The sequence below is a fragment of the Chiroxiphia lanceolata genome, chromosome 7 (genome assembly GCF_009829145.1).
Source record: "Chiroxiphia lanceolata isolate bChiLan1 chromosome 7, bChiLan1.pri, whole genome shotgun sequence".
NCBI lineage: Eukaryota > Metazoa > Chordata > Aves > Passeriformes > Pipridae > Chiroxiphia > Chiroxiphia lanceolata.
Genome location: NC_045643.1, coordinates 14,800,479 through 14,824,620, shown reverse-complemented (window position 1 = coordinate 14,824,620; position 24,142 = coordinate 14,800,479). Strand labels below are relative to the sequence as shown.

Here is a 24,142-nt window from a genome sequence, read left to right as displayed (position 1 = left end):
GATGCCAGTGAGAACATTAATTCCTATTTCCATTGACTCTCACAAGGATACTCTTTTAGTGAGACATGCTTTCATTAGTTTATTTAGACTGCCTTCAAAGCATTGTAAGTTACACTGCAAAACCATTATTTGTGTAAGGAAGAATGTTCACACAATTATTAATGTAATCCTTCAGTTAGACCAAGATGGCTCTAAGTCTTTCCCCAGGCAGAGAACTCCTGACTGAGCTCCAGCCTGCACTGCACTCCGGCTCTGCTCTCTGTCATGACTAAATTCCACCTTTTACTGCTGCTACAGCCCCACTCTTCCTGTCTCTCCTTGCTACCTCAGCTACACACAGCTAGTATATCTTCCTTACATGTCCCCCTTGCCTTCCATCTTTTTCTCCTCCTCTACACAAAGAGTTTGTGTCTATTTTCTTCTCTCTGCCTCAGTCTATGTCATTCAGGGATCTAGACTTCCCTTGTTCCCATTCCTTGTCACCTCTCCTTAAAAATCTATACTCTCCTTTGCGTCTTGACCATTATAATGCCTGTCAAAAATAAGTATGTCGTGCTCTTTCTGTCCTAAAAAATAAATACATGTCAAAATGTACCACTGACCAAACTGCATCTCCAGCCAGCTCTACATTTCTCTTCATCTTACTTGAAACACTTCATGGCTGTTGCCTCAACTTTGTATCTTTCATTCCTTTAGGTTCATTTCTGATCTCTCTTTACTGATTTGAAAAATGGGGGGTTTTCATGTGCTTTTGTAAGTCACTCCTAAATGTCCATGTTGTCTGGTGCTTTTCACTGGCACTATTTACTCCATGGATCTGCATGATCTCTCTAACTCCATACAGGACCAGTTCTTTTTTCCAAAGTTGCCTGTCATATAAGGGCTGCTGGTGAAAGGAAAGGCTGGAAATTTTCCAGTTCTGGTAGTTTTAATGTCACATCACTTAGAACACTAAATGTGCAAGCCCAGAGGGTTACAATTGTGCACATTCTCAGGATCAAAACCTGAAACCTGACAAAGCTGCTGATTATTGTTTTTGTTCCTTATGCAAGCCTCAGCTTGGGTTTACAAAATATATTTTTATCTGGACAAATTTAGAGTTTTGGAAGGAATGGGATGTAACTTACTTTCATTGTTCTCTGCTGAAAGTTCCGGATTTATTCAAATTTCAGCCTCCAAAGTAAATCCAGGATCCTGAGTTAAAAAAAAAAAAAAAGTCCGGTGTCGACTCATTGAAGTCTGTGTCTGTTTGCTGTACAACCAATAAGAAAGATTACAAGCACATAAATAATCACCCATTTGGCCAACCTAACTTCATACCTCAAAGTGTTTTTATGGAGTTGAATAGACACTGCTATACTGAAATAGGCACTGCTATACTTATTTACAGGTAAGGAAGTCAAGGAGGAGTTTAGTGACCTTACCAAAGTTCACACAAATGTCAATGACAGGAAACTGGCCTCCTGATTGTCCTGTCTAATTCTGTATCTGTGGGATCATGCTTTAGTAATCAGCACTGTTTTCAACTACACTTTTTAACCTTGAGCATGAGTGATTTGAATGCCTTTCAGATAGAGGTAATGGGAAATACATACATTGAAAAATCCAGTAAGTCAATTAATGTTTGCAAGATGCACAGATACAATGGTAAAGAATCCAACAGAAAATGTGATCCAGCTGCCTGCACTAGCTTGTACCCTCATACACAGCACACCACAAGCAGCCAATGTCTAGAGAATAATTCATATGAAGTGATACAGCCTAGACCTTATTCTTCCCTCGTACCTACATTTACAGATTTGCCACACCTCAGTGAAAATTAAACACTGATATCTTCAAGTGGAAAATTTTAGAACGGACGTTGGTACAGTGAGAGATTGATGTCTCTATTTTTAATGGAATTTTATTTTAGAGCTCCAAACTACAGTGCATCAAAGATCCTATGCGTAATTCATCAAGTATTTGTGAAATCATTGGCAGAAGACAGACACTGTCGGGCCATCAACCGTATCAGGACAGCAGTAGCAAAAGAATTTAGCTCATGCAAAGACTGGTTATATACCGTGGTTAGTAAGAACCTTGAGCTTCCCCTGCTTCGTACAATTTTGCTTAGCTGTTCATACAGATTCTCAGAGATGCTTATTTTATTAGAAATCTCTAGTTTTGCCAATTCTGACATGCATATAGTCCAAAGAAAATTAAGGCAATAAAAGTAAGAAGTTCCAGGAAAAATTTCAGTCTGGTAACATCATGAAATTTCTAAGGTGAAACATTACTCTTTGTTAAGCTTTGTTTTGTTAATTTTGCGTATTACTTCAAGGTGCTCTTCAGTGCCAGTATTGTTATAGTAATAACCTGAGTGAGGTTATTATGATTTGAGTGCATAGAGCCCTTTGTGAGTTTGCTGCATGCCATTTGGCAACCAAGCCTTTCTGGCTGTAGAAGAAAGTGCAGTCCCTGGGCAAAGCAATCCTGTATCCTGACAGCCCCACTTGCAAGCGCAGAGCCCTGCTGCCAGCCTGGACAAAGGACCTGCTGCTGAAGGCACTCCATTGCTTGCTGTTATTCACAGACAAAAAATAGGAGTTAAGTGCTTCAGATGAAGTTCTTATGTCTAAATGCTAATTAGAGCCTCTGGTTTTCTGAGACATACAAAAGAGAAAGAAAAGCTGTAAATCAGAAGGTTAATTTCTTATTTGCAACAGTGCTGTAGGGTTGCAAGTGTTAGCACTGAGAAACACTTCTGTACTAACTTTTTCCATATCTTTTTCTGTAGAAAAAGATGAGAAGAGAACAAGCATCTCACAGGCAGAGGTAAGTGAATTTTATTTTTTTAAAAACATATTTATTGTTAAAATAGGTCTATTGTTAAAACCCCTTTGAAACTCATCCTGATTCATCCTGGTTAATATTTTTGTTTACATTGCCATGCCATCCTCAGTAACACAGCCTTGTTTTTGTTGTCTGTCAGTTCTGCTGGCTCTCCTTCTAACCTGTGGCTTGGAACTGGGAGAGGCAAGGCTCCCCTTTGCCTTGCTGCCATGCCCTGGCAAAGCATAACAACCCTGGCCCAAGGTGCCCCTGCCAGCTAAACTCATCCAAGCATTGCTTTGGATCTGCAGGTTACTGCTGGTCTACAAAAGCATTACAAACTCCTCCCTACTCTCCCCATCATTTGCCAAGCCTAGAGCAGGCAGTGCAGTGATGTTGTTTGCACGAGTTAAAAGTGGGCTCCTCCAATCTTGTTTTCTAATCTCCCCTTGCATAGTTCTCTGATCTCCTTCTCCTTCACCCATTGCCCAGAGCAGCAGGCAGCATTTTAAATAGCAGCAGGAGGTATTGATTGGTTCAAATTTGGACTCAAATACAGACTTGTAAAGATTTACTGGGGTGAGGATCATCAGCCTATTCCATACCATAGCATGTATAAATAACTTTCTCTTTCCAAAGATGACAATATTTTATTCATAAATGTTATCATTCCATCCATTGTGATAAGGTAAGGTAATAGGATTGGCCATACTTTTGTGAAAGTGGTTCTGTTAAGAACTGCCTCAAATGTTCCATGAAGAAATAGATCTGATTAAAATTCATGGTCTATATAATAGGCATTTTTAGAAAATATTCAGGAAAAGACAACATTGTTATGATCAAATATAAATATAAATAAATATAAATAAATGCAAATATAAATAGAAATTGATTAGATGAGAAAAAAAAAAAAGCTTGCCTACACACAGCTTTTCCTTAAGCTTTCTGTTAGGCGTGTTATGGTGCTTATGTCTTCCAAAGCTAGCTATCACTGTGACCTTATGTAGCTTTATTACCCTTTGTATATCAACATATACCAATATTTCATATTGGTATAATATGAACACTAATTTAGCTGCTTTCATTTTGCAAAAACTGCTCTGCTTTAGCACTGAATGCATTCCCATCAGTTTTTGCTAACTAAACATTGGTATAATTATACTATTACTCTATGTGTAATTTTGCTACCATTACTTTGGAATACTTTATCTTTTGTGCATAGATGCAATTTCACGGCCATAAAAAGTTTAACTGTATCTAAATATAACACTCAAATCAGTCTCAATTAAAGACCAAATGGTTGGCTGCTGAAATTATTTTCTTAAGTGCAATAGAACACATTGAAAAAGTGGAGAAGGGAAATTTTCCACTTCTTTATATTAAAATGTATATATTAATCATTTCAGTTCTACCTTACCTATACATATAATCACTGATTATGCTGTATTTAATTGGAATATTGATTAATGTGAATCTTGCAAATATTTTAATGTATGTAAACATTTATTTGCCTTATGAGAATCAGTTACACAGACTGTTAAAAGCACAGACTATCCAAATTTTATGTTTAACAATATTTTTTTAGGGTGAAGGGTAATTTTCAGTAGTATTGGGTCTGTCTTGCTTGGGAGTCATAACGATTGTCCATTAAATACATACTTTTCTATCTAATCTTAGTTTTCTCTGTATACATGAAAGCCCAGGAACTGGCATCAGCTGTACACAATATATTTTTCTTAGAAACTCCTCAGATGGGTATGTGCCCCTCTGAAAGCAGCTGTGGGGCAAGGCCCAGAGCTGCCATGAACAGAAAGCTCTCCCTCTGCCCATCTCTTACTGCCTCTCTCTGTTTTTTGTCCCTCCCCAGTCCCAGAGTGCCTCTCCCAAGCAGAGGAAGCAGAGCGTCTTCACCCCTCCTGCCCTCAAAGGTACTGTGCAGGTCCTGCCCCGGCCCCTCGCATTGTGGCTCGGTGTCTTCTCTGGCAGAGGAAACACCGGGGTGTGAGCGATGGCTCTGCCCACGAGCAGCACAACTGCGGGAGGTTCACGCTCAGCCACCGCTGCCTTTGCACTTTGGAGTCACTGTCTGGCATTGACTGTCTGCCTGATGCTGACCATCTATTTCTCCTCAGCACAGAATCTTGCTGCAGTGGTGAATTTGTTTAACAAAAAAAAAAAAAAAAAAAAGTTTTGATACTTTTATTAGTTTGCTCTAACAGATAATTCAATCCCAAACTTTGAAGAGAGCTTCTTGAATATGCAAATTCTGTTCGTGCTGGCCCATAAAGTTCTCTGTTTCTTCTTTAAACTGCTCCCCCAATTTCTGCCTCCCTTTCCAGGCAGCTGTGAAAAGGCAAATAGCCAAAATTGTGGACTAAGTATCTGATCATAGGAAGTGTGAAGCCTTTCTTGGGAAGATAAGGTAAAATGAGAAATCTTGGTAAATGTTTCAAGGGCTAACATGCTTTTAGAAATATAAAAGCAGCAGGAATATCAGCTGGGATCAGAGCAACTACATTTAGGCCTGGCTTCTCAAGTAACTGAACAGAGTTTGACTTGATGGTGCTTGCAGCAAAGCAAGATCTATGGTGATTCACTAGCACTTCCAACTGACACTTGTCAGAGAACAATTATTTTCAGACTGCAGACCAAAGGTTATTCTGCCAAGTGTCTCTTGATAGATAATGAATATATAAATTTGCCTTTGCCTACTTAAAACAATTTATTACCTGGCACAGAAGGTGGGATATCTGATTTGTTGTGTGAAATACTGCCACTGTCATTAGGTAATTTACCGTATCAGCCTATCATACAATTCTGTGTATCTCATTCTATATCTTCAGTTCTCTAGTACTTGTCTTGGCCACAGTTAAAACATCACTCAGCTGTCATAAAAGACTTACTATCAGTTTGCCAAAATGGGCTAAAGTTTGTGTACTGAATATTAGAAATAATATTATTAGAGTCAATTACAATAATTTTTGTGAAAGGAAAATGCTCTGCATGGATAGAAATAACACCTATTGATCTCACTGCTGTATTATTTTCCTGTGCAAGCCTAAACTAAAAAATGTGCAAATGAAGAGCTGTGTAAAATAGATCCTTGTATCTTCACTCAAGGACTGCAGCCAACGCAGAGTTACCTGTAACACTGCTGAGACCCCGGGGAAGTGCCTGGCATAGTTTACTTCTGCATCAACTTAATTCTCACGGAACAGTACAAAAGTAGGAGAGTATGTGATTCAAAATAGATCACAGCTAACGTGAAATATCTTGTAAACTGCACAAAGCAGAGCACAGAATGCCTCTGAGGCTGTTATTAATGGAAAGTGGGATAGACTGTAATCCGGTACCTTGCAGTCAAAGCTGGCGATAATAAAGACAGTGGACAAGAGGGACAAATATTTTCATTTATTAACTTCTCCAGCATTTTAGTAGTTTTTAGCTGCTGTTAACTCAAGTTCCCAGAAACAGGCCAAACTCGCAGGCAGTTACCAAGCCTGGAAGCCGAGACAGCAGCTGTGTGTGGAGAGCTGTGGGAGAGATGAGGGGCCATGGCAGGATCTTCTCTATGCCTGCAGCAGAGAGGGGTCAAGAGAAACTGTGGGCAGAGTTGTGCTTCAGCCTGACTCCAAATCCACAGGTAGCTCTTGAGGCTGTAGTTTCTTCTTTGAACTGAAAATATTTTTGCTGCAGTTTTTGTAACTTTCTTTAAACAGTTACAAAACTGGGTGAGAGAAAGGTTGCTGGTTTCTGAACTGACAGCTAAGCTGAAGAGAGAAAGTAAATGAACCTGCATGTTGTGGTTATAGTAACCTATATAAAATGGGAAATTGTAAACATGGTTGAAAAGAGCAGAAACAACATCAGACAATAGTGATGACTAGTTACAATACCAGAACTATAGTTGCATGGAACATGCAAATACATGAAAATATATGCAATAAATAGAAATACAGTACTGCTGAGGTTCTACCTGTCATGGTAAAAATGTGGAGATCAGCTTCTTAGTTAAATTGCCCAGAGAAGGGGTTCATATTGCCCAGAGAAGTTGTGAATGCCCCATCCCTGGAATTATCAAAGGCCAGGTTAGCTGGGGCTTTAAGCAACCTGGTCTGGTGGGTGGCATCCCTGTCCATGGCAGGGGGGTTGGAATGAGATGATCTTTAGCGTCCCTTACAATCCAAACCATTCTATGATACTGTGATTCTACGATATGTAGATACGTATAGATATATATATATGTATAGATATGTGTATGAGATATATATATATATATGGGCATATTTTTCTCCTCTGCCATAGCAGTTGCTAAACTAAAATTCAGTATTATGGTCTGTTTAGGATAATCCCCAAATATTTCAGTCCCATTGTTACAGCAGCTTGCTCTAGCTCAAGGCCGGGCTGTGGCTGCTGCAGCAAGCTGTAGCAAACCTGCGTGTCTGCAGAGCCTGTGTCATGTTATGGTGCAACAGGCAGGTTCTTATTACTAGATATCTGTGTGTACTTTGGCTACTGCTTTTATTTTCCTAAATGAAAATGAACCAGAGTTCCTACAGAAAGAATAAATAGCTGACTCATCTCAGAGCATTGTTCTTTTTACTGGAATACAGTGTGCTGGAAAAATCAATGTGAGAGCTATTGATTTAAGTGGTAATCTGGACAGGGACTGAGCCAGCCAACAAGATAACAGCTCAGTATGGTGTGCTTCTTAGTATTATATTACCAAACCTAATGGATGTCAAAGAGTTTTCCATTTTGCTTTCATAGATATTCCTTCTTCTAACCTGCCACACTAGTGGTTGTTAATTCCATGTTCTTATGTAGCACACAATGTTGGCACAAGTCAGTATCTGAAGACTGCACCAAACTAATCCATCATATTTTCTGTATGTTGTGATTTGCACCGTGGCGGTTTTTTCTAGGTATAGCAGCACTCTTAACTGAGGACTCATCAATTCTGTCTCCCTTGTTTGTGTCACTTTTTGCTTCTGTTACTCAGGCTTTTATGCCTGAACTTCCAGTTCTCTCATGCTTTAAGTTCTCAATCTTCATGTGCAGAGGTTGGCTTGAACCTCCCTACGAAAAATACCATAAAAGCAATCAGAGAAATGTTTCTCAATTTGAATAGTCACCAGTTTTACCTGGGACAATCTTTCCCAGTCAATTCTCATTGTGTAAGGCCTTTTTCTCCTCTTTACTAATTTCTTTCTTGTTCTGTATGACAAAATCAAGAACCCTCTGATCCTTTTCTTCTGTGCCAGAGTAGATGCCCAACTGTTTTAGCACAAATATCCATCCATCCATCCATGCACAAACAGCATCTTTAGGGATATCTTCATTATTCTGCGTGGTGGGTTAGAGTAGCCCCTGGAAGTCTTGCTGGAACCTCACTCTCTTCCCCTCACACTTGCCAGAGAAGTCTATGGTGGGATGATAAACCTCACAGGTAGAGAGGAACCAAATGAAGGCAGCTTAGACTGCCAAGGCAGAAACAGATTGCACTTATCCCAGGTAATGGTGCTTCCTTGATGTCTCATTACCACTTGAAAGTTAAGAGAACATTTGAGTCTCAGAGCTGCAACTGCAGCTTTCCACCCCAAGACATACATTGTGCTGAGGCAGGTTTCCTTTTACCTAGCTAGTCATGTTTTGTTTGGTATCTCAGCTCATCCTTGGAAGGAAATGCAGACAGCAGTGACAGGAAGAAAGGTTTACAAAGACAAATGGAAGACAGCCTGAGCTGTTCCCAAACCTGCATTACTCCCTAGAGTTCCCAAGTCTCCACGTTATCTACCAGCTATTGCTATTAATACTGGTGGCTATTTAAGTACTATCAAGGTCTCCCTCTGTGAAGGAAGTGCACATTCCCAAGAGGTTTGAGGATTTCATTAACAGCAAGTCTACTGGTGTGGATGCGCTAGAGGTCAGGGAAATAAGAAACCTTCACTCATCTTAGTTCACCCTGCAAGAGGCTGTTTAGATCAGGTCGAGGTCCTGCTAATTTCAAGAGGCTTTAAAGAAAGTTCTTTTCACTGTCTGTGTTCACTGGGCCACCTTTGTGATGAACAGCCATCAAATCATAATTAAAGTCTTTCCCCACAGAAGTGAAATGTATGTTTGACTGTTTTCCCTCTCAGCCTTTTGGGAAATACATGTTTTAAATTCCCCTCTTAATGTATTTTTCTTTGCATAGAAACAAAGACTTTTTCTTGAGTTAAGCCCCAGTTACAAGATTTGAAATGGGATTAAATCTGATTTGTTATAAATCTAAGGAACATTCAAAGACATCATTTTGGTTTGAGTCATTAAAGCAGCCAGAACTCACTGGCTGTTCCCAAAGTGTTCAGACCCAGGGATTTGATACATGCATAATTCTAGTATTTACAATGATGGTTGATATTAAATGAGTTCTTTCTAGCTTCTACCATGAATTTCAGATGCTTGGCTTGTTTAGTGCCTGCTTGTTCTTCTCTCCAAAGGAAACAACATGCAGAATAAATGATTAAAATCATGATGTCCCTCCTGAAATATGTAATTTATTAGAAACAATTAGTACAGTATGTGGCCCTCATCCAAATTTGTAACCCCTTAGGCCAGCTTGATGATGTGTGATGCATCTTATTACTTTGTGACTGAAGATTGACAACAAACATGGGTAGAGTCTGGAGACATGAAGGATTATTGTTAGTATAGTAAGCACTGAGTTTGGAGCCCATGAGAATCATTGTGGAACAAAAATCTCAGGCTAGATGTACTTCAAGTGGCAGAGGAATGAAGTGTTTAAGTCTTTAGTGGTGACTACAGAAACTTGTATCATTTTATGGGCTGCCTTCTTACATGGCAAACACCAGAAGAGCTTCTGGTATTAACTAAAGACATCAGTGTAAGAACATGAAGCAAAGAAAAATACTATGTCTTTTTTTTTTGTTTCTGCTTCATACATAGGCTTTATTTTTAGGAAATTAATGTTAGCCAGAATATAAGACATCTTACACAGTTTTCTGAACATCAAGGCCAAGCTGGTGCTCAGTCAAAATTTTCTTGTGTGGGTCAGTCACTTTGTCTCAGAGTATTATATTTTCTCAATCTCTCCAATGACGATCCTTTTTCAAAGTCCACTGTTCTACACATGAGCCATGAGGCCAGAACAGAAGGAGATGGTTTTCAAATATCCTTTCAATCCTGAATGTGTAGTTTAAACCTCCTTCCTTTTCCAGTAGGCTAAAGGCTGGGGCTACTCCACAAAAGCAGGCACTGTCTGGTAGCTGAAGCAATCCACATGGCTGGGACAAAGTCTTCCTCCAACCCCTTAACAGAGCTGCCATGTTCCTGGAGCATCTGTTTTTTAGCCTGGTGGCACCCATTCTTCAATACATTTCTTTTAGGTGGAAGATCTATCTCGACATGTTATTTCTTGGGTGACAGAAGGCTGAGCTCTGACACACTTTTTGTGTATGCTACTCTTGTTTGTTCATGTGTTGTAATGTGACAAAGTGCCATCAATGCATTTAGTTTCCTGAGTGGAAGATCCATGACTGCCTGGACCTTCTGTAGCAGTGGGAATAGAAAACTTATGCTGCAGTTCTGTATCATTGTGTCTTTTCCTTTTTCTCTAATCAAGTCAAAAAAAGAAAGGTGCAGCTTTGGTTTCAAAACTAGTTGTTCTCTTCATTTATATACTGTTCTTACCCCCATCCTAGTCAGATGCATCTCACTGCAACCACATCACTTGAAGCAGGATGGCCTTGAACAAATTCCCTGGCTATCTTTACAAAGATGCTACCTTCCAGTGCCTGGTCTCTTTCCTATTCACTCTACCCTCTTCTCTACTTCCTCAGATTGTACAGTAGGATGATGATAGCAAATGCAATTAAAAAAAAAAAAGCCCTAAATTAATTAGTGAATCACTGAGTTGGTGATGGGAATGCATTAGATTGCTGCCATCTCAAGTTCAGTTGGCTGCCACCATTATGCTACTGCCCAAAACATTGGCAGACACTGCCGTAGTCTGTATTTAATTTCTTACTGTTGGCAACTTTGAATACATTTCTCTTCACACAGCTGGTGGCTCCTGCTTCAAAACGGCTCTGGCCTTGGCTCCAATAAATACTGCAGTACCTATAGAGAGACTGAGGTGTTCAGTAGAGACTAAGCTTGACATCTGTTCTACAGCAAAGCTGGGATGTTTGTGTTATAACTTGTCATCTGCCACTATTACCTAGAGTGAAAAAGAAAAGGTTGTGCCAAGCACTAATGTCAGTCCCTGAATTACCACGTGTGGTCCAACACAGACCAAAGTCTAGGGGAACATTTCCACTGACTTCGTTCAGCTCACCGTGAGGTCCACATAACTGATAGTTCCTTCTAATCTTTGTGCAATGAATGCTAAACTGGCCCCCTCCAAAGGGTACAGGTTTATTTTTACGATACAATTTAATCTTAGAAATATCTGTGAAACAGCATTTATGACTTGAAAATAGTGTTATTAAACATTGTTGTATTAAATGTAGAGCAGTGTAAACATAATACTGTTTCTAAGAAGTAACATAACAGACAACATTTAAAAGGTAACCTTTTAAGAGATAACAACATAAAATATTATAGAAAGAGAATGTGGGAGACATAGTACATATTTTAAAATGTAAAGTAGAAAGCCCAGGAAGGGCAGCATGTGTTGTTCTGGTTACTTTATATCATATTTATAGCGAAATTAAAAAGATTTTGGCAGTGTTGTGTTCCCAGTTGAAACAGCTTTTGAAGAAAAGAGAATATTTTTGTAGGAGAATATGTAAGGTCATTATGAAGCCAGTCATTTGAGAAGGCATTAAATTTTATTTCTTGGCTTTAACTGTATGTTCTACACTGGACATTAACAACCAAGCCACGTGGCAACCACTGACTCCAGTGAGTCCTATTGTAATAAATAATAATTGTAATAAATAATAATAATAATTGTCCCCATCTAAAGCATTATAAATCTGGAATTTGATCCCAAGCATGATGGCAAAATGAAGACCTAGATTACATGCTGCTGCTCCTGTTCAGTGTTTGACATCTTCTGGGCTCCTGGACAGGAGGTGCAGGATCACTCATTCGGTGGGGGCAAGTGCATTTGTCAGGTCCTCACTCCTCCTTGGCTCTGTGCCACAAATCAGGCCCTCTGGGGAGAGCACACTCCTCCTACGACATTGCCAGGGGGTCTGGAGATGGGGAAACAGTGGGGGAGCTTGCTCAATTTATATTGGGGTCTTCTGGAGATAGAGATAGATGCAGTGTATAAATACAGAGGTACCTCTCCAAGTAGCATATTTCTAAAAAGCCTCCATAGTATGTGTGCTGCTGTCTCATTTAATTTACCCTTAAAAGAAAGTCCTTCCCTACACTTGTATCTAACTGCATATTTCTACAGTTCCTCTTCGTCTATTAATGTCTCCTCTCCATGTAGTCAGATTTCACTTGTAAAAATCCCCCACCCCCTAAAGGCAATGCTGTCAAAAGACAGAATGACAAGGTACAGGCAAGCTCAAGGTTAATAGTGAATTTGTGTAACATGAATGGCCTCACCATGCATTGAGCAGTGGCATTAGCCTGACACAGCAAAATCATCCCACGACCTTCCCTCTAAGATTCCATCAGCTGTGCTGGTCCTTGTGAGCATGTGTAAGAAGGCACAGGCTCGCAGCCTGTCAGCAGAGCTTCCACCACTTGCACTCACTCCTCCTGGGATAAGGGCTGTGAGGTTTGAAAAATGCAATGATTTCCATGAGAGTGGCTCCTGGCCACAAGCTGCTCTTCCAGGTACAGTAGCTCACTGTCAACTGTTTTGTTTCCAACCATCAGGTATCACTCTGACCCAAGTCAATGTCCAAGTAGTAGCTTAGCTTTGTGATATCTCTGTCTCTGAACAACACGGTTCTTATTTTTGGGGTTAGGCTAAGAGAAACCATAAGAAACCATGCTCCTGATTCTTACGGACCGTCTGTGTTGGGTTTCTTGTGGTGGGGATGTTGTCTGGTTTTTTTAAGTATTTGATTATTTTTCCTTTTGAAGTGGAGGCCTATTAGTCTGAATTTATTGAAAAAGAAAAATTTGCTGCAGAAAGCCATGTGGTTCTGCTCCCCTCCATAATTTCTCCCTTTCTTCACCCCTTGGGATGTGACATTGCCCAGTTTAGCAAGAACACAGAGTTCCCAAAACCATCCACCAGAGCTTTGGCATGGAGACAAGAACATGAGCAGCCTGAAGATTTCAACCACATCCTTTCAGACTCGCAGCTAGGACTGAACACTCTCATGAATTATGTGTGTGACTGTGACCAGAAAAACACAGGAAATACTGCAGCTAGCATATGGATCTGAAAAGGGATTAATTTTCCTGTGAGCTGCACAGGCCAGGAGAATGTTGTTTAAAAGCTCTCATCTGGTGCAGCTGCTAATTTTTCTTGAAACAGAGAGAGGATACTTCAGGTTTTTCAGTGCTTCCCCAGCCTGTAAACCAGTGTTATTTCATGGGTCTTTTATAGCCAGAAGAGGTGATCACCAGGCTCTGAGAAATCTACAAAGTATTTTTAGCAATACAATTAAAGAAATTGAGGGATTTAGTGACCACTCAGAAGGAAAACACACACCTAAAATGCTTGCTGTGATTCTCCCAGCTCAGGGTACACCATTACTGTGTATGTTGGCACACAGCAAGAAGTACATATACACACACGTCTGGTAAACCCTGGAAACGGTACAGGGCTATTCCCGGCCACGGCATCTCTCCAGGTGACAGGGACACAGGACACACCAGGGTTGCTCCTGTCCTTGGAGAGCAGCTGGTAATGTATAGGAAACCCAAAGGCATCTACCCAGCCTAGCTGGGACTGTGTCCAGTTCGAGACGTTAGTCTCAAGGAAGAAGAGGCCAGTTCAAGCGAGAGCAGGGAAAGCTGGCGGGAGAGGAACACGCTGAGAGGGACTGTGGCGGTGGGCGGCGGGGCACATGGCTGCACGTATCTATCCCAGCATGGTACCCATAGGCCAGCCATCCCCTCCAAAGGCAAAGGGAGGCACCAGGCTCTTCTTTTTCTTTCAGCAATGGGGAGATATTGTGTACATTCAGCTTTCGATCTCCTCGCAATCCACAAGAAAACGGTGCTGTTAAAAATAAGTCAGTGGCATTTTTGGCATACAGGCTCCCCCTGGTGACTCCTCGGTGCAGCTCCACTCTTGGATGGCAAGAACGGTTATAAGAGGTGGAATTATATTAAATCTGAGTAATTTCGACGCAAAATATACCAGCGGTGTTCCCCAAATCCCGTGAGTGGTTAAAGCCTGACTTTCCTTCCAACTAACTTTTAGCGAGATGGAAAGTAAGAAGTGTTAAAACTCATTTTTCAAGAGTCTGTAACTGTGATCTGAATGTGTCTAAACTTTTAGGGAAGAGTCTACTGTTTTTATACTTTGTCTATATTTTCCACAATGAAATTGAGTAAACTGATATTCTGGCTGTGCTTTCCAGAATAATTGTTTTCAGGCTCTGACAGTTCTGAGTGCCAGATAGTGTGTTTCTATGGTGTAATTACATTCTGGTTGTACTGGATGCTGGCTCTGGGGTATTTTGATGCCTTAGGCAAACCAGAAGAGGTAGGTTTCTTACAAGCTCAAGTTACTCACACAATAAAGAGCCACAAAAGATTTTGGCATAATGTTTTGCTTCCCATAGCAACTACAAAGTGAGATCAGTTGTATCTATTGCGATGTAAATAGTTTGTGGTGACTGCATTTTATGTTGAATTATGGGTTTCTTAACATTGGTTTTTAATTTGCTAGCAATCAAAATAGTTAAACGTAAGAATTTAGTGGGGTTTCAGTTGTCCATTAGCTGAACATTTTAAAATTAAAATATTTCAAATTTAAAATATTACTAAAGATGTCAAACTAAACCTTTCACTGTTCTCTTTTCTTTTCTCCTCTCCCAAAAGATCAGAGACACTGTCTAAGCTAGGACTTCAATTTTACTGAATTTGTGTACCAGAGAAGCACTCTGGTTGTGCATAAGCATTGCGTACTAAATTGTTTCACATTTGTTTTAAGGGTGTGAAAATCTATCTATATGACTGTGCAAAACACCATAAATTGCTACATTTTGGTTTGTCTCCCTTGACTCAAGGGATTTGTACCCTTCCTCTGTGGAAGTTGTTCCTTGCAGCAAAATGATGCTGTTCTCTATCTCTATCTCCCATCGAAGTCTCTGTGATTGGGCAGTTTGGAGAATTGTTCTCCACCAACAAGGTGTTTCTGATCCGATGTTGTGTGGAAAAGAGTCACTGCTTTCCCACTTGCCCGCTGACCAGGGTGTGTGTTTGATCACAGTTCATTCCCTGGTTAGGACTAACCAGGATATCTGCTTCCTCCCCTTCCTGCTGACAGCTGCATTGGGACTTAACAGATCACCAACCCTCTCTTAAGGGTTAAAGGCATCAGCCTGCATTTGGGTGGGCTCTCCAACAGGATCCCCAGCGAGTGAGTAAACAGCACCTGCCCATTTGCTCCTGCTTTGCTACTGTTTGCTGCTGGTTTGCTGACGAGGCATCCCAGTCCATGGGGCCAAGCTCCCCATGCCCCTGGTGCCACCAGCACCCTGCCTGGCTGGTGGACAAAGCCACCTGGCTGTCCAGGCTGGTCTCCCATCTCAGTTTCAGGTTGATGAGGACTCCACCTAAGTTTCTGAAAGTTGCTGTGTACTGCAGGACCTCATGGTGTTTATTCTCCAGCTATGACACCAAATCTCAGCCCCCACAAGCAGCTGCACAAACCTACTGGGAGATGTGCTGACCCTGCTCCTTCAGAGCAGGCTGGTGTATCCAAGAAGATTCCAACAAATGAAAATATTTGCATAGTCTCAGACTAGGTCAAAATGATGAGATCATGCGGGGTATATTGGTTACTCAGTCTGATGAGCTGTAATTGGACAAAAGGTTAAAATCAAGGCTTCTGAGCATTCTAAAACCTACAAACCTATTATATGAGAGAAAGGAACTAGACATGCTTTTCTTGTCCTAAGAGTTTATTTTTTAGAATAACAAGGTAAGTAGTCAAGTTGTGAAGTGCTCGTCAGTGTAAGATCTCACAGCTACACTTACCCAAGAGTTTTCTTCTCTCTTGAGGCCAGCTGGCTCCACACAGCCCACATCCACACCTCAAACCCTTTTATGCTCCCAAGTCATGGGAGTCATCCAAAGCACCCAGTGAAAATGATCACTAGCTGGTTCCTACACCAGACTGGGAGCTTTGTGGGTGAGAGCTAATTGGCACAGACAAATCTGGGGACCTGGGCTAATGGTTGCTCAGGGCAGCCAGAGGAGATCAATGCACAGAGCTCTTTAGTGTGTTTTTAGCTGTAACCTACAAGACTTGGGTTCTCAGGGGCCAGCATGTATTTGGTAGTTGGGAGTATGGATTCTTTGGAAAATCCTATGTTGAACACTGGGAACAGTATTGAAAATTAGTAAATCTATCTACCAGAGATGCAATTTTATATATAAATACAGTCATGTCTTATGAAACAGTAATAATAGGCACTTTTATTTTTTTTATGTGACTTTTTACCGTGACAGTGGTAAAACTGTGGAAAAAGTTGCCTAGAAAACTTATGGAATCTCCACCGTTGGAGATACTCAAAATCTGACTGAATACAGTCCTAGGCAACCTGCTCCAGCCCACCCTGTGTTGACTAGACAATCCCTGGCAGTACCTTCCAGCCACAGCAATTCTGTGACTCAATAGCAGTTTTACTTGTAAACCTTTCACAAAACAGTATATGACAACACAATGAAAACATCATCCCACAGTTGCCTATATCTGAATTCCACCTTTTAGTCCAATGGGTGACATATTCTACGGAAGGACATTCCCTGCTCTCTACATATCAGTTTGTCTGGGTGACACTGTGTCTTAGGAAAATGTCTCAGAAGCAAGAATTAAGACTAGAGTAGGCTGTAGGCCTCTAATAAGTTAGCTCTTAAAATGAAAAAAACCTCTCCAGCACCAAGGGAAAACAGAAGGGAGACTGCATCTGATCTTCCAGAAATACTCCTGGGGAGTTAAGCTGGCTTGATTCGTAGCTCATACCATAGGCTCTGCTTTGGTTAGCATGAAATGCCTGCTGCAGAGGGAGAGGGGAAGGATTAAAAACATCTCCAGCTTCAGTGTTCTGAAATTGATCCCAACTGCTTGAGATGATCTCAGCAGCTCATAGGCACCGAGGTGCTGAAAACTAAAGAGGTTCATTCTTTCTGACAGATTCCTGTGTGGATGTAAGGACTACAGCTACAGTACCTGTAACATGAAGAAAATAGTACTTGACTGTTATTCATATGCCATCCATGAAGCAACTGCAATGGGGATAATTTAATGTAAACACCAACCTATCAATCACTTGTTTAATCTTCACAATGTTTTTGTAATTTTGAAGCTGTTTATAAAATACTTGAAATAAAAGAAGAGCTCATTTCAACGTTTACAATATTACTGATATCAGGTTATGCTGATGCAAAAATCCTATCTTTGTCATCATAAGAAGGATCACAATGAAGATTATAATTAAAACTCAGTAGGGGATTCATCAGCAAATTAATAGAGAAGCTTATAGACTTCTGACAAAAACAAAACAGATTGGATTAATTAAAAGTGAGAGCCACACAGGACATGGAAGTATAGCAGAGAAACACTGCCTTGGAATGCTGGGTGACCAGCAAAGATTTTGCTCCTGTCTTCTTTTTGAAAACTCGCTGCAAAGCTTTTCATCCTCACTCTAAAAATATCAGGCTGCACAGTGTATTCAGCAAGAAACTGAAATCGGCCATTAACAAATTTTGCTCTGTATCAGCCCCAGACCACAGAAAGAAATAATAACCACAAAAAGAATAACAAAAATAGAAAATATGGATCCAGAATATAAACTGAAAAGAATGCTGGGGATACCATGCCAGGCCTGGAGATGAAATATAAGAAGCTATGAAAAAGCAAAAGCTTCTAAGTCATTACACACAGGACTTCATTCACCCCATCACATACTCAGGCTTCTGCTTCTCAGTATTACAGCGGCTCCTTCTCCATCAAGTATTCTCTCCCCTGAAGATGTGGCAGTAAGTTTTTTCTCAACTGTTTAGGGTTCTTGACCTCAAAAAATCCCCATTTCAGCCAAAATATAAAAAAGTAGAGCCACAGTGCAGCTATCCAGGAAAAAGCAAGCAGCTGGATAGTGCTGTCAACTAATGCTGAAGTCAGATAAGAATGCCTAAAGAAAACTGAAACACAGCTTCATGGAAAAGGCTCATGGGGAGATGAAAATTTTTTTTCAGTAAAGTTTTGAATGAAAAAAGCTGAATTTCAATTGTGCTTTGAATGTGTAAAAAAATCAAATTCATTTTCCTATAGCATGTCTAGATATTTATGTTTAACAAACTAGGCAAAACTACATGTTTTGGTATTGCTAATACTAATTGCTTCAGTGGGATTTTTTTCCTTTTATTTTTTTCATAAAGGGAATTGTGAAATTTCAGGGTTTTTTTCTAATCGTGAACAAACAAAAATTGTACAGTTCCAAGGAAGTGCAAATATTCAGCTATCAAAGTCTGCTACTGTCATTTTTATAAGTGCTCTGGAATTAATGCATCCTGCTTAAACCAAGTCAAGTATGGAGTTACTCTGGGTTTATTATAGATTGCCTAGTGAAAAATCAGGCCCTGAAAGTCTCTCTGTCGACCAGGTAAGGAATCACTGGCAAGTACATTTGACATTAAAACACTTAAAGGTGGGTAGACATCTATGCTTAGCTACCAGCCCAGGCTGCCCTTGAACATCCCATGGGGACAGTTCTTATGTCGTCACAGCATTTAGCAGAAAACAAGGGAAAAAAAGACCTAGGAAGCAGAGGTAAAACAAGGATAGCTTTGACCTTGTTACATTTGTACAGTATTTGTCATTATTACAGCAAGGAGAAGAATCACATATTTTTGTACTTAAAACCAAAAAGAAACCTCTCCAATGTTTATAAAATAATTCTATATTGAGCAAAAACCTTTTCCAGGCAGCATGGCCAAAACTGGTGAGATTGTGGTGGCACTGGCCCCATGTAAGTAAGGATGAGCATTTCCAATAACGTATTCTAAGGGGCCATAATTAAAATCTTGGTGAAATTTGATCCCAGACTCTGTCTACATCTGACCTGTGACTGGATCTAAAGGTAACTGTTGGTCCTTGCGTGATAATCCAGTGACAGCTCTCCAATCTGGACAGGATCTTAACTGTCTCATATCTCCTCAAAACTGTTGTGGTATTTAATATTGCCCCTATTCTTTATATATTACTTTTAAGCTTACCTTTTATAGTTAACAGAATTCCATACATATTTAGGACATAAAAACATTACTTCCTACACAGGTTAGCTAAGTTTTGCAGAGAAACTTTCTAAGCAAACTTTACCTGCCCGAAGGGGCACAGCCTGCAGTGGTATTGCAGTGCAAGGGCTTGCTGACCAGTACAAACAGTACAGGGTCCAATTCACACAGTTGAAGTCTACATCTATAAATGTCCCTGGCATTAAAAAACCCATTTCTTACCATCCAGAGACCCAACCAAACACAAAGTTAGGGTGTTTCACATTTTTTCACAGAGGGAATGGATCTATTTTCCTTTAGTTATGTACATTTGTTTTTGTCATATTTTTTTTTTAAATGGAACCTACAAAATTATTTTCTCAGGAAAAAAAAGAGTTGTGGAGGGGTTGGGCTGGAGAGTAAAAAGGCAGGTATTATTGTTATCAGTGGTTCTGTCATACACTGAGAGGTTATTTTGCTGTATCAGGTTTCATTCCCTGCTTTACTAATTGGAGTTACATCATATATTGCTTTTGATTTGGGAGCAAATCACTGTAAGTAAATCACAAGTAAAAACCTTACGTTTCGTTCCTACTGCTCAGAATTTTGCAGGTAAGCAGCATTTTCATTTTTCACTTCTCTTCTGGTGGGTGTGCTGTCAGAACAGCAGTGTGCAGCGGGCCTGCTTCGCTCTGGGCCAGGTGTCACAGCGCTTCTCAGCATCTGAGGCACTGCCAGCACCACACACTGCCTTCATTGCAGGTTTTTGAGCAGGTTCATCTCCCCCTACCATAGACAGAGCTCTGCCAGCCAATGTATTTTTTAACCCTAATGAAAATTGCCATTTGAATGGAAGGCGTTTCATCTGAAGTTAAAACATATGGCACAAAGAAAAAGTCGTGCTACTATTCTGTCAAGTGCAACCATAAGTACCTCACATCCTGACTAGGTGCAAGTCTCAGCCAACCTAAGATCCAAAAAGCTCAGAATCCTTCAGTTCAGGCTCTCTAATAAAGCATTTCCCCCAAGAATTAATTGCTGAAATCAAGTCCCCTAAAAATGCTTAGACGTTTGCTTTGAAGACTGGTTTGCACAGCCTCAATGGGAGTTTGGGACAAGAATACATTTCTGACTTGTATCAAAAAAGATGAAGTCTTGAATAAATGTGCTGTAGTAAGAGAAATGGCCAGGAGACCAGGTCAGAGATTTCCCTTTAAAAACTGGGGAAGTACAAATAAATTTAAAAAAAAAAAAAAAAAAAGGTAAAATGTTCTTGATTGCCACTATTGTCAGGAACAGATTACAGAAAATGAAAGTGCTATGACACTCAATTCCCTCTCTCACACATAAATTAACATTTAATATATTGACATATTGGGAGCAGAACTTTTTTTTTTAATCCTCTGAAAAATGAATAGTAGCTGTGAACAAAGCATTTGTTCCTAGAGACAAGAGGAGGACCTCTTTTGTAAACACTCCCTGATTTCAAAGCTTGGAAAGGACCACTATTTTTATATTTTAGAATGCAGAAGTTAAGACTTCTCATGAAAGTTCAGAATTTTCTAATTATTCTTAACTTTTCCCATATTTACTTACAGCAGGTAGAAAAATAACATGGTTTTTTTAGTACATAGCAGCCCGTATAACTAAAATTTGTCTTTTCCCTACCTCTAAATATTGAGGATCATTTCATATGGCATCAGCTTTCCCAAGTCTTTGCTGATGTGATTTTTTAGCTGTAAAACCTTTTCCCGCTTTTAGCCTCCTGGCTTATTTTAAGATAGTCAGCCTACAAAGTGTCTCCAACTGGATACATAAACTATCCTGTAGAAGCATGTGGAGAATCATGACAGAAGTGGCCTAGGAAAATGTAAGATGATTTAACTTAAAGAAGCTACACTTAGAAAATGCTACTTATAAACTTTTAAGACCAGTGAGTTCTAACACATACTTTGTGACAGTAGCAGAGCTTTTGACTTCTCTTATTATGATTCAGGTTTGAAAATGTGGCCTTTTATTGATGGAATTACAGTAATCCTTTGACATAAGGGAACAATTCTGCCAGTCTTGTGATTTTGACCTACTCTTAGGCAGATAGGTGCCTGACTGAAAGTGGTGCTGTTGTTAAAAGTGAGGGCTTAGCAATTCCAGCAAATAAACACATTGCCCAGTAAAATTCACCTTCCAGACAGCTGCCTTCTCAGAGGAGATTCTGACCATCTAACAAGCTTCCCAGGACCTGCCAAAGCACAGCACCTTTGAAGGTCTCTGCGCTGGTTGAGTTCAAGCACACTTATCAACAGCTCTAAGCCTATCTCTGAGCTATGAAAAATTGGGATGAAAATGTGTCAGCTAAAAAACTGTAAACCTCTCCTGATTCAGCCTCCAGCTGCCAGTCAGACCGGAGCCATGCAGGAGGAGAGCCTTGCAGTACTGTCCAGATTCATTACCGATGTGGAAATCATCTCTGCACGTTTTTCTGATCAAGTTGTTGAGGTAGTTGACCAAGAGCCATCCTCCACAGAATCAGCTAAGAAATATTTTCTGGCTTTCCAAAGGGTAATTAATGTGGGGCTGAGATTGATATAGGCTGAAACACCCGCTTGGCTGCCTGACTGCAGGAGCTTCTGCTCTTCATTTGAACTCTGAAGACTGGCTGATTTCTGCAGTCTGAGGGCTAGCATGGGAAGGCAGGAAGGAAGGAAGCAGAACAAGATGTTTACATACTAACAGAAGTTGCCTGGGGCAACAAAAGCCTCTCTGTTTACTCTTTTGGCTACTATAAGTGGGAGATGCAGTCCCTTCAGCAACAGCAAAGCTGACCCCTCTTGCTGGTGCATGTTCTGGCCAGCCTGTGGAGGACCAACAAAAGCCTTTCTGTGCTCAAGAAGCTCCTTCACACTACTCTTATGGAGCCAGTGCTGCTTCAAGCCACTTCCAAGAGGGAAAAATGGAGTGGAAAGTGCTGTCTGAGAGAACAAAATGGAAAGTAGCCAGACATGTGCAACATGAGTTTTGCTGCTCTCATACAGTCTTCATTGTGATAGTTTAACAGTGAGTCTTTTGACTGAGAGAAAGTAGCATGAGCCTCAACATTTGTCATTTAAAAGGCTCACCATGACAACTGAGTCTTGTATGACTGGAGCTAAGAGTTAGTAGCAACCAGCAGACGTTTAGAAAATTAGTCAGTCCTTGTTGCTGGGTTTCCAAATGAACATTCACAAACATCTATGGGGCCATGGTGACCTGCTGAATGTGTTGATGATCTGATCTGCTCAGATCAGGTATGTGACCTACATAAACCTATCATATTTGCCAATGCTTCAGATCGTTTGTTTTAATTTTGTCATGAACATTAGAGAGAAAAAAAAGTAGATGAAATTGTAAGGCTGAATCATATCTTGGTCTCATAATCATAACACACAGGAGAATTTTTTTCTCCTTCTCAGCCTGAGCTTAGGTATAAAATAATGTAACACACAGGGGGTTTTTTTCTGATTTATAGATTGCTAAAATGTCGACATAGCTTAAACTGCCACATTGGTGCTCTACATTCCTTTTATTCTAAACATTGGAGATCCACCATGTCCGCTGGCCTTTGAAGACTCTATTAGCTGTAAATGACAGTGACAGCCTGACTTTGCTTTTTCTTGGATAATCTAAGCAGGAGTTTGAGAATATCTAGTGCACCTATTGTCTGTGTCATTTTGTTTATCTCATATCTCAAACTTTAAAGCCACATACAACTGTAATTTATAGTATTTTACATACATTCATTGTAAATAAACAGTAGCTGCGTTTTTTTCTTTATAACTGGAACTTATAATCAGTTGCAAAAGCTAACTTTTCTTCCTTTAAAAACAGTAAGAGAAAATCTCATTAACTTCTGGAGGAGCGGGATCAAGCCCTGTTTAATAAAAAATGACCTGATTATGTTCAGACCTGTTGCCCACAGGAGAAAGAGTGACCCTTGAATGTTGGTTATCAAACTTCAAGTGATTAGTTTTACTCCTCCATAATACTTTGGTTAACAAAAGCTGATAGACATTATTACCATTCAGAGTCCCTTGAGACACTTCCACAGTGCAGCATTTTTCAATTTTTCTCAGCAAAGAACAACGCAAATTTTAGAAACCTTCCAAAGACCGTATCAAGCAGACTTTTCACAGTTACCAAAATCTGCAAAGCAAAATTTTCCACATCTATTTACTTTTATTTGGTCTTCTCTCCCTCATGTGTTTTCTGTTCTCTCACTCACACATATAGAAATTGTCAAGGTCTGGATCTGTGTGTTTTATTCCTGTCATGTCACAGAAAACTTCTTGGTGCTTTGAACTGCGGGTAGCTCAGAGACCACCCAAGAGAGGGCTGCCTTGAGACACACCAGGGCTGCTCCCTTTAGAGAGGCTGAGATGCTTCTATTGTTGCCAGGTCTGCTTGGAAGCAGGACTGGCCTCCTGCCACGGGTCATATGGTGTGATTATTGAACTCGAGCATCAGCAGATGAAATAATAGCTGCCAGGTTGTCAGACTGAAGCCATTCTTCTAGGTGGGAATGAAGAAACACAAGGAAAGGTATGTAAAATGCATCTTCTGTTTACAAACATCAGCCATCGTCCAGCTCTTAGTTCATACTCAGTAATCCTCCACTGATCATTGTATGCCACAATTCTTTTCATATCATATTGATGTTAATGAAGCATCCAGGAACCCACATCAGAGATTAGGTCTGTGCCACATAAGCCTTATTCAAACATTTAACAGGAGCTGATTGTTGCTCCAGGGAAATCCCAGTAGGGTACAGCAATCAAACCCAGGAACGAATAGAGAGTGTTAGGGAGGAATGCAGCAGTCTGTCTTAGCATTCTGGCAACAAAAATGTTCTTAGGTTGTTTCTGAAATTCCACAACTGAGGAATTTAAGGAGGATTTGGAAGTAGTCATGGAGTCTGATAGTTGTACTT

General features: G+C 40.3%; 1 protein-coding gene across 1 annotated transcript in view; it reads left to right on the top strand.

The window, feature by feature from the left end:
• Positions 1-24,142, top strand: part of PPP1R1C (protein phosphatase 1 regulatory inhibitor subunit 1C) — a 54,807-nt gene that overhangs the window by 22,641 nt on the left and 8,024 nt on the right. Inside the window, 2 exon segments of the mRNA XM_032693815.1 lie at positions 2,777-2,814; positions 4,679-4,739. Of these exon segments, the coding sequence (XP_032549706.1) occupies positions 2,777-2,814; positions 4,679-4,739 (99 nt within the window).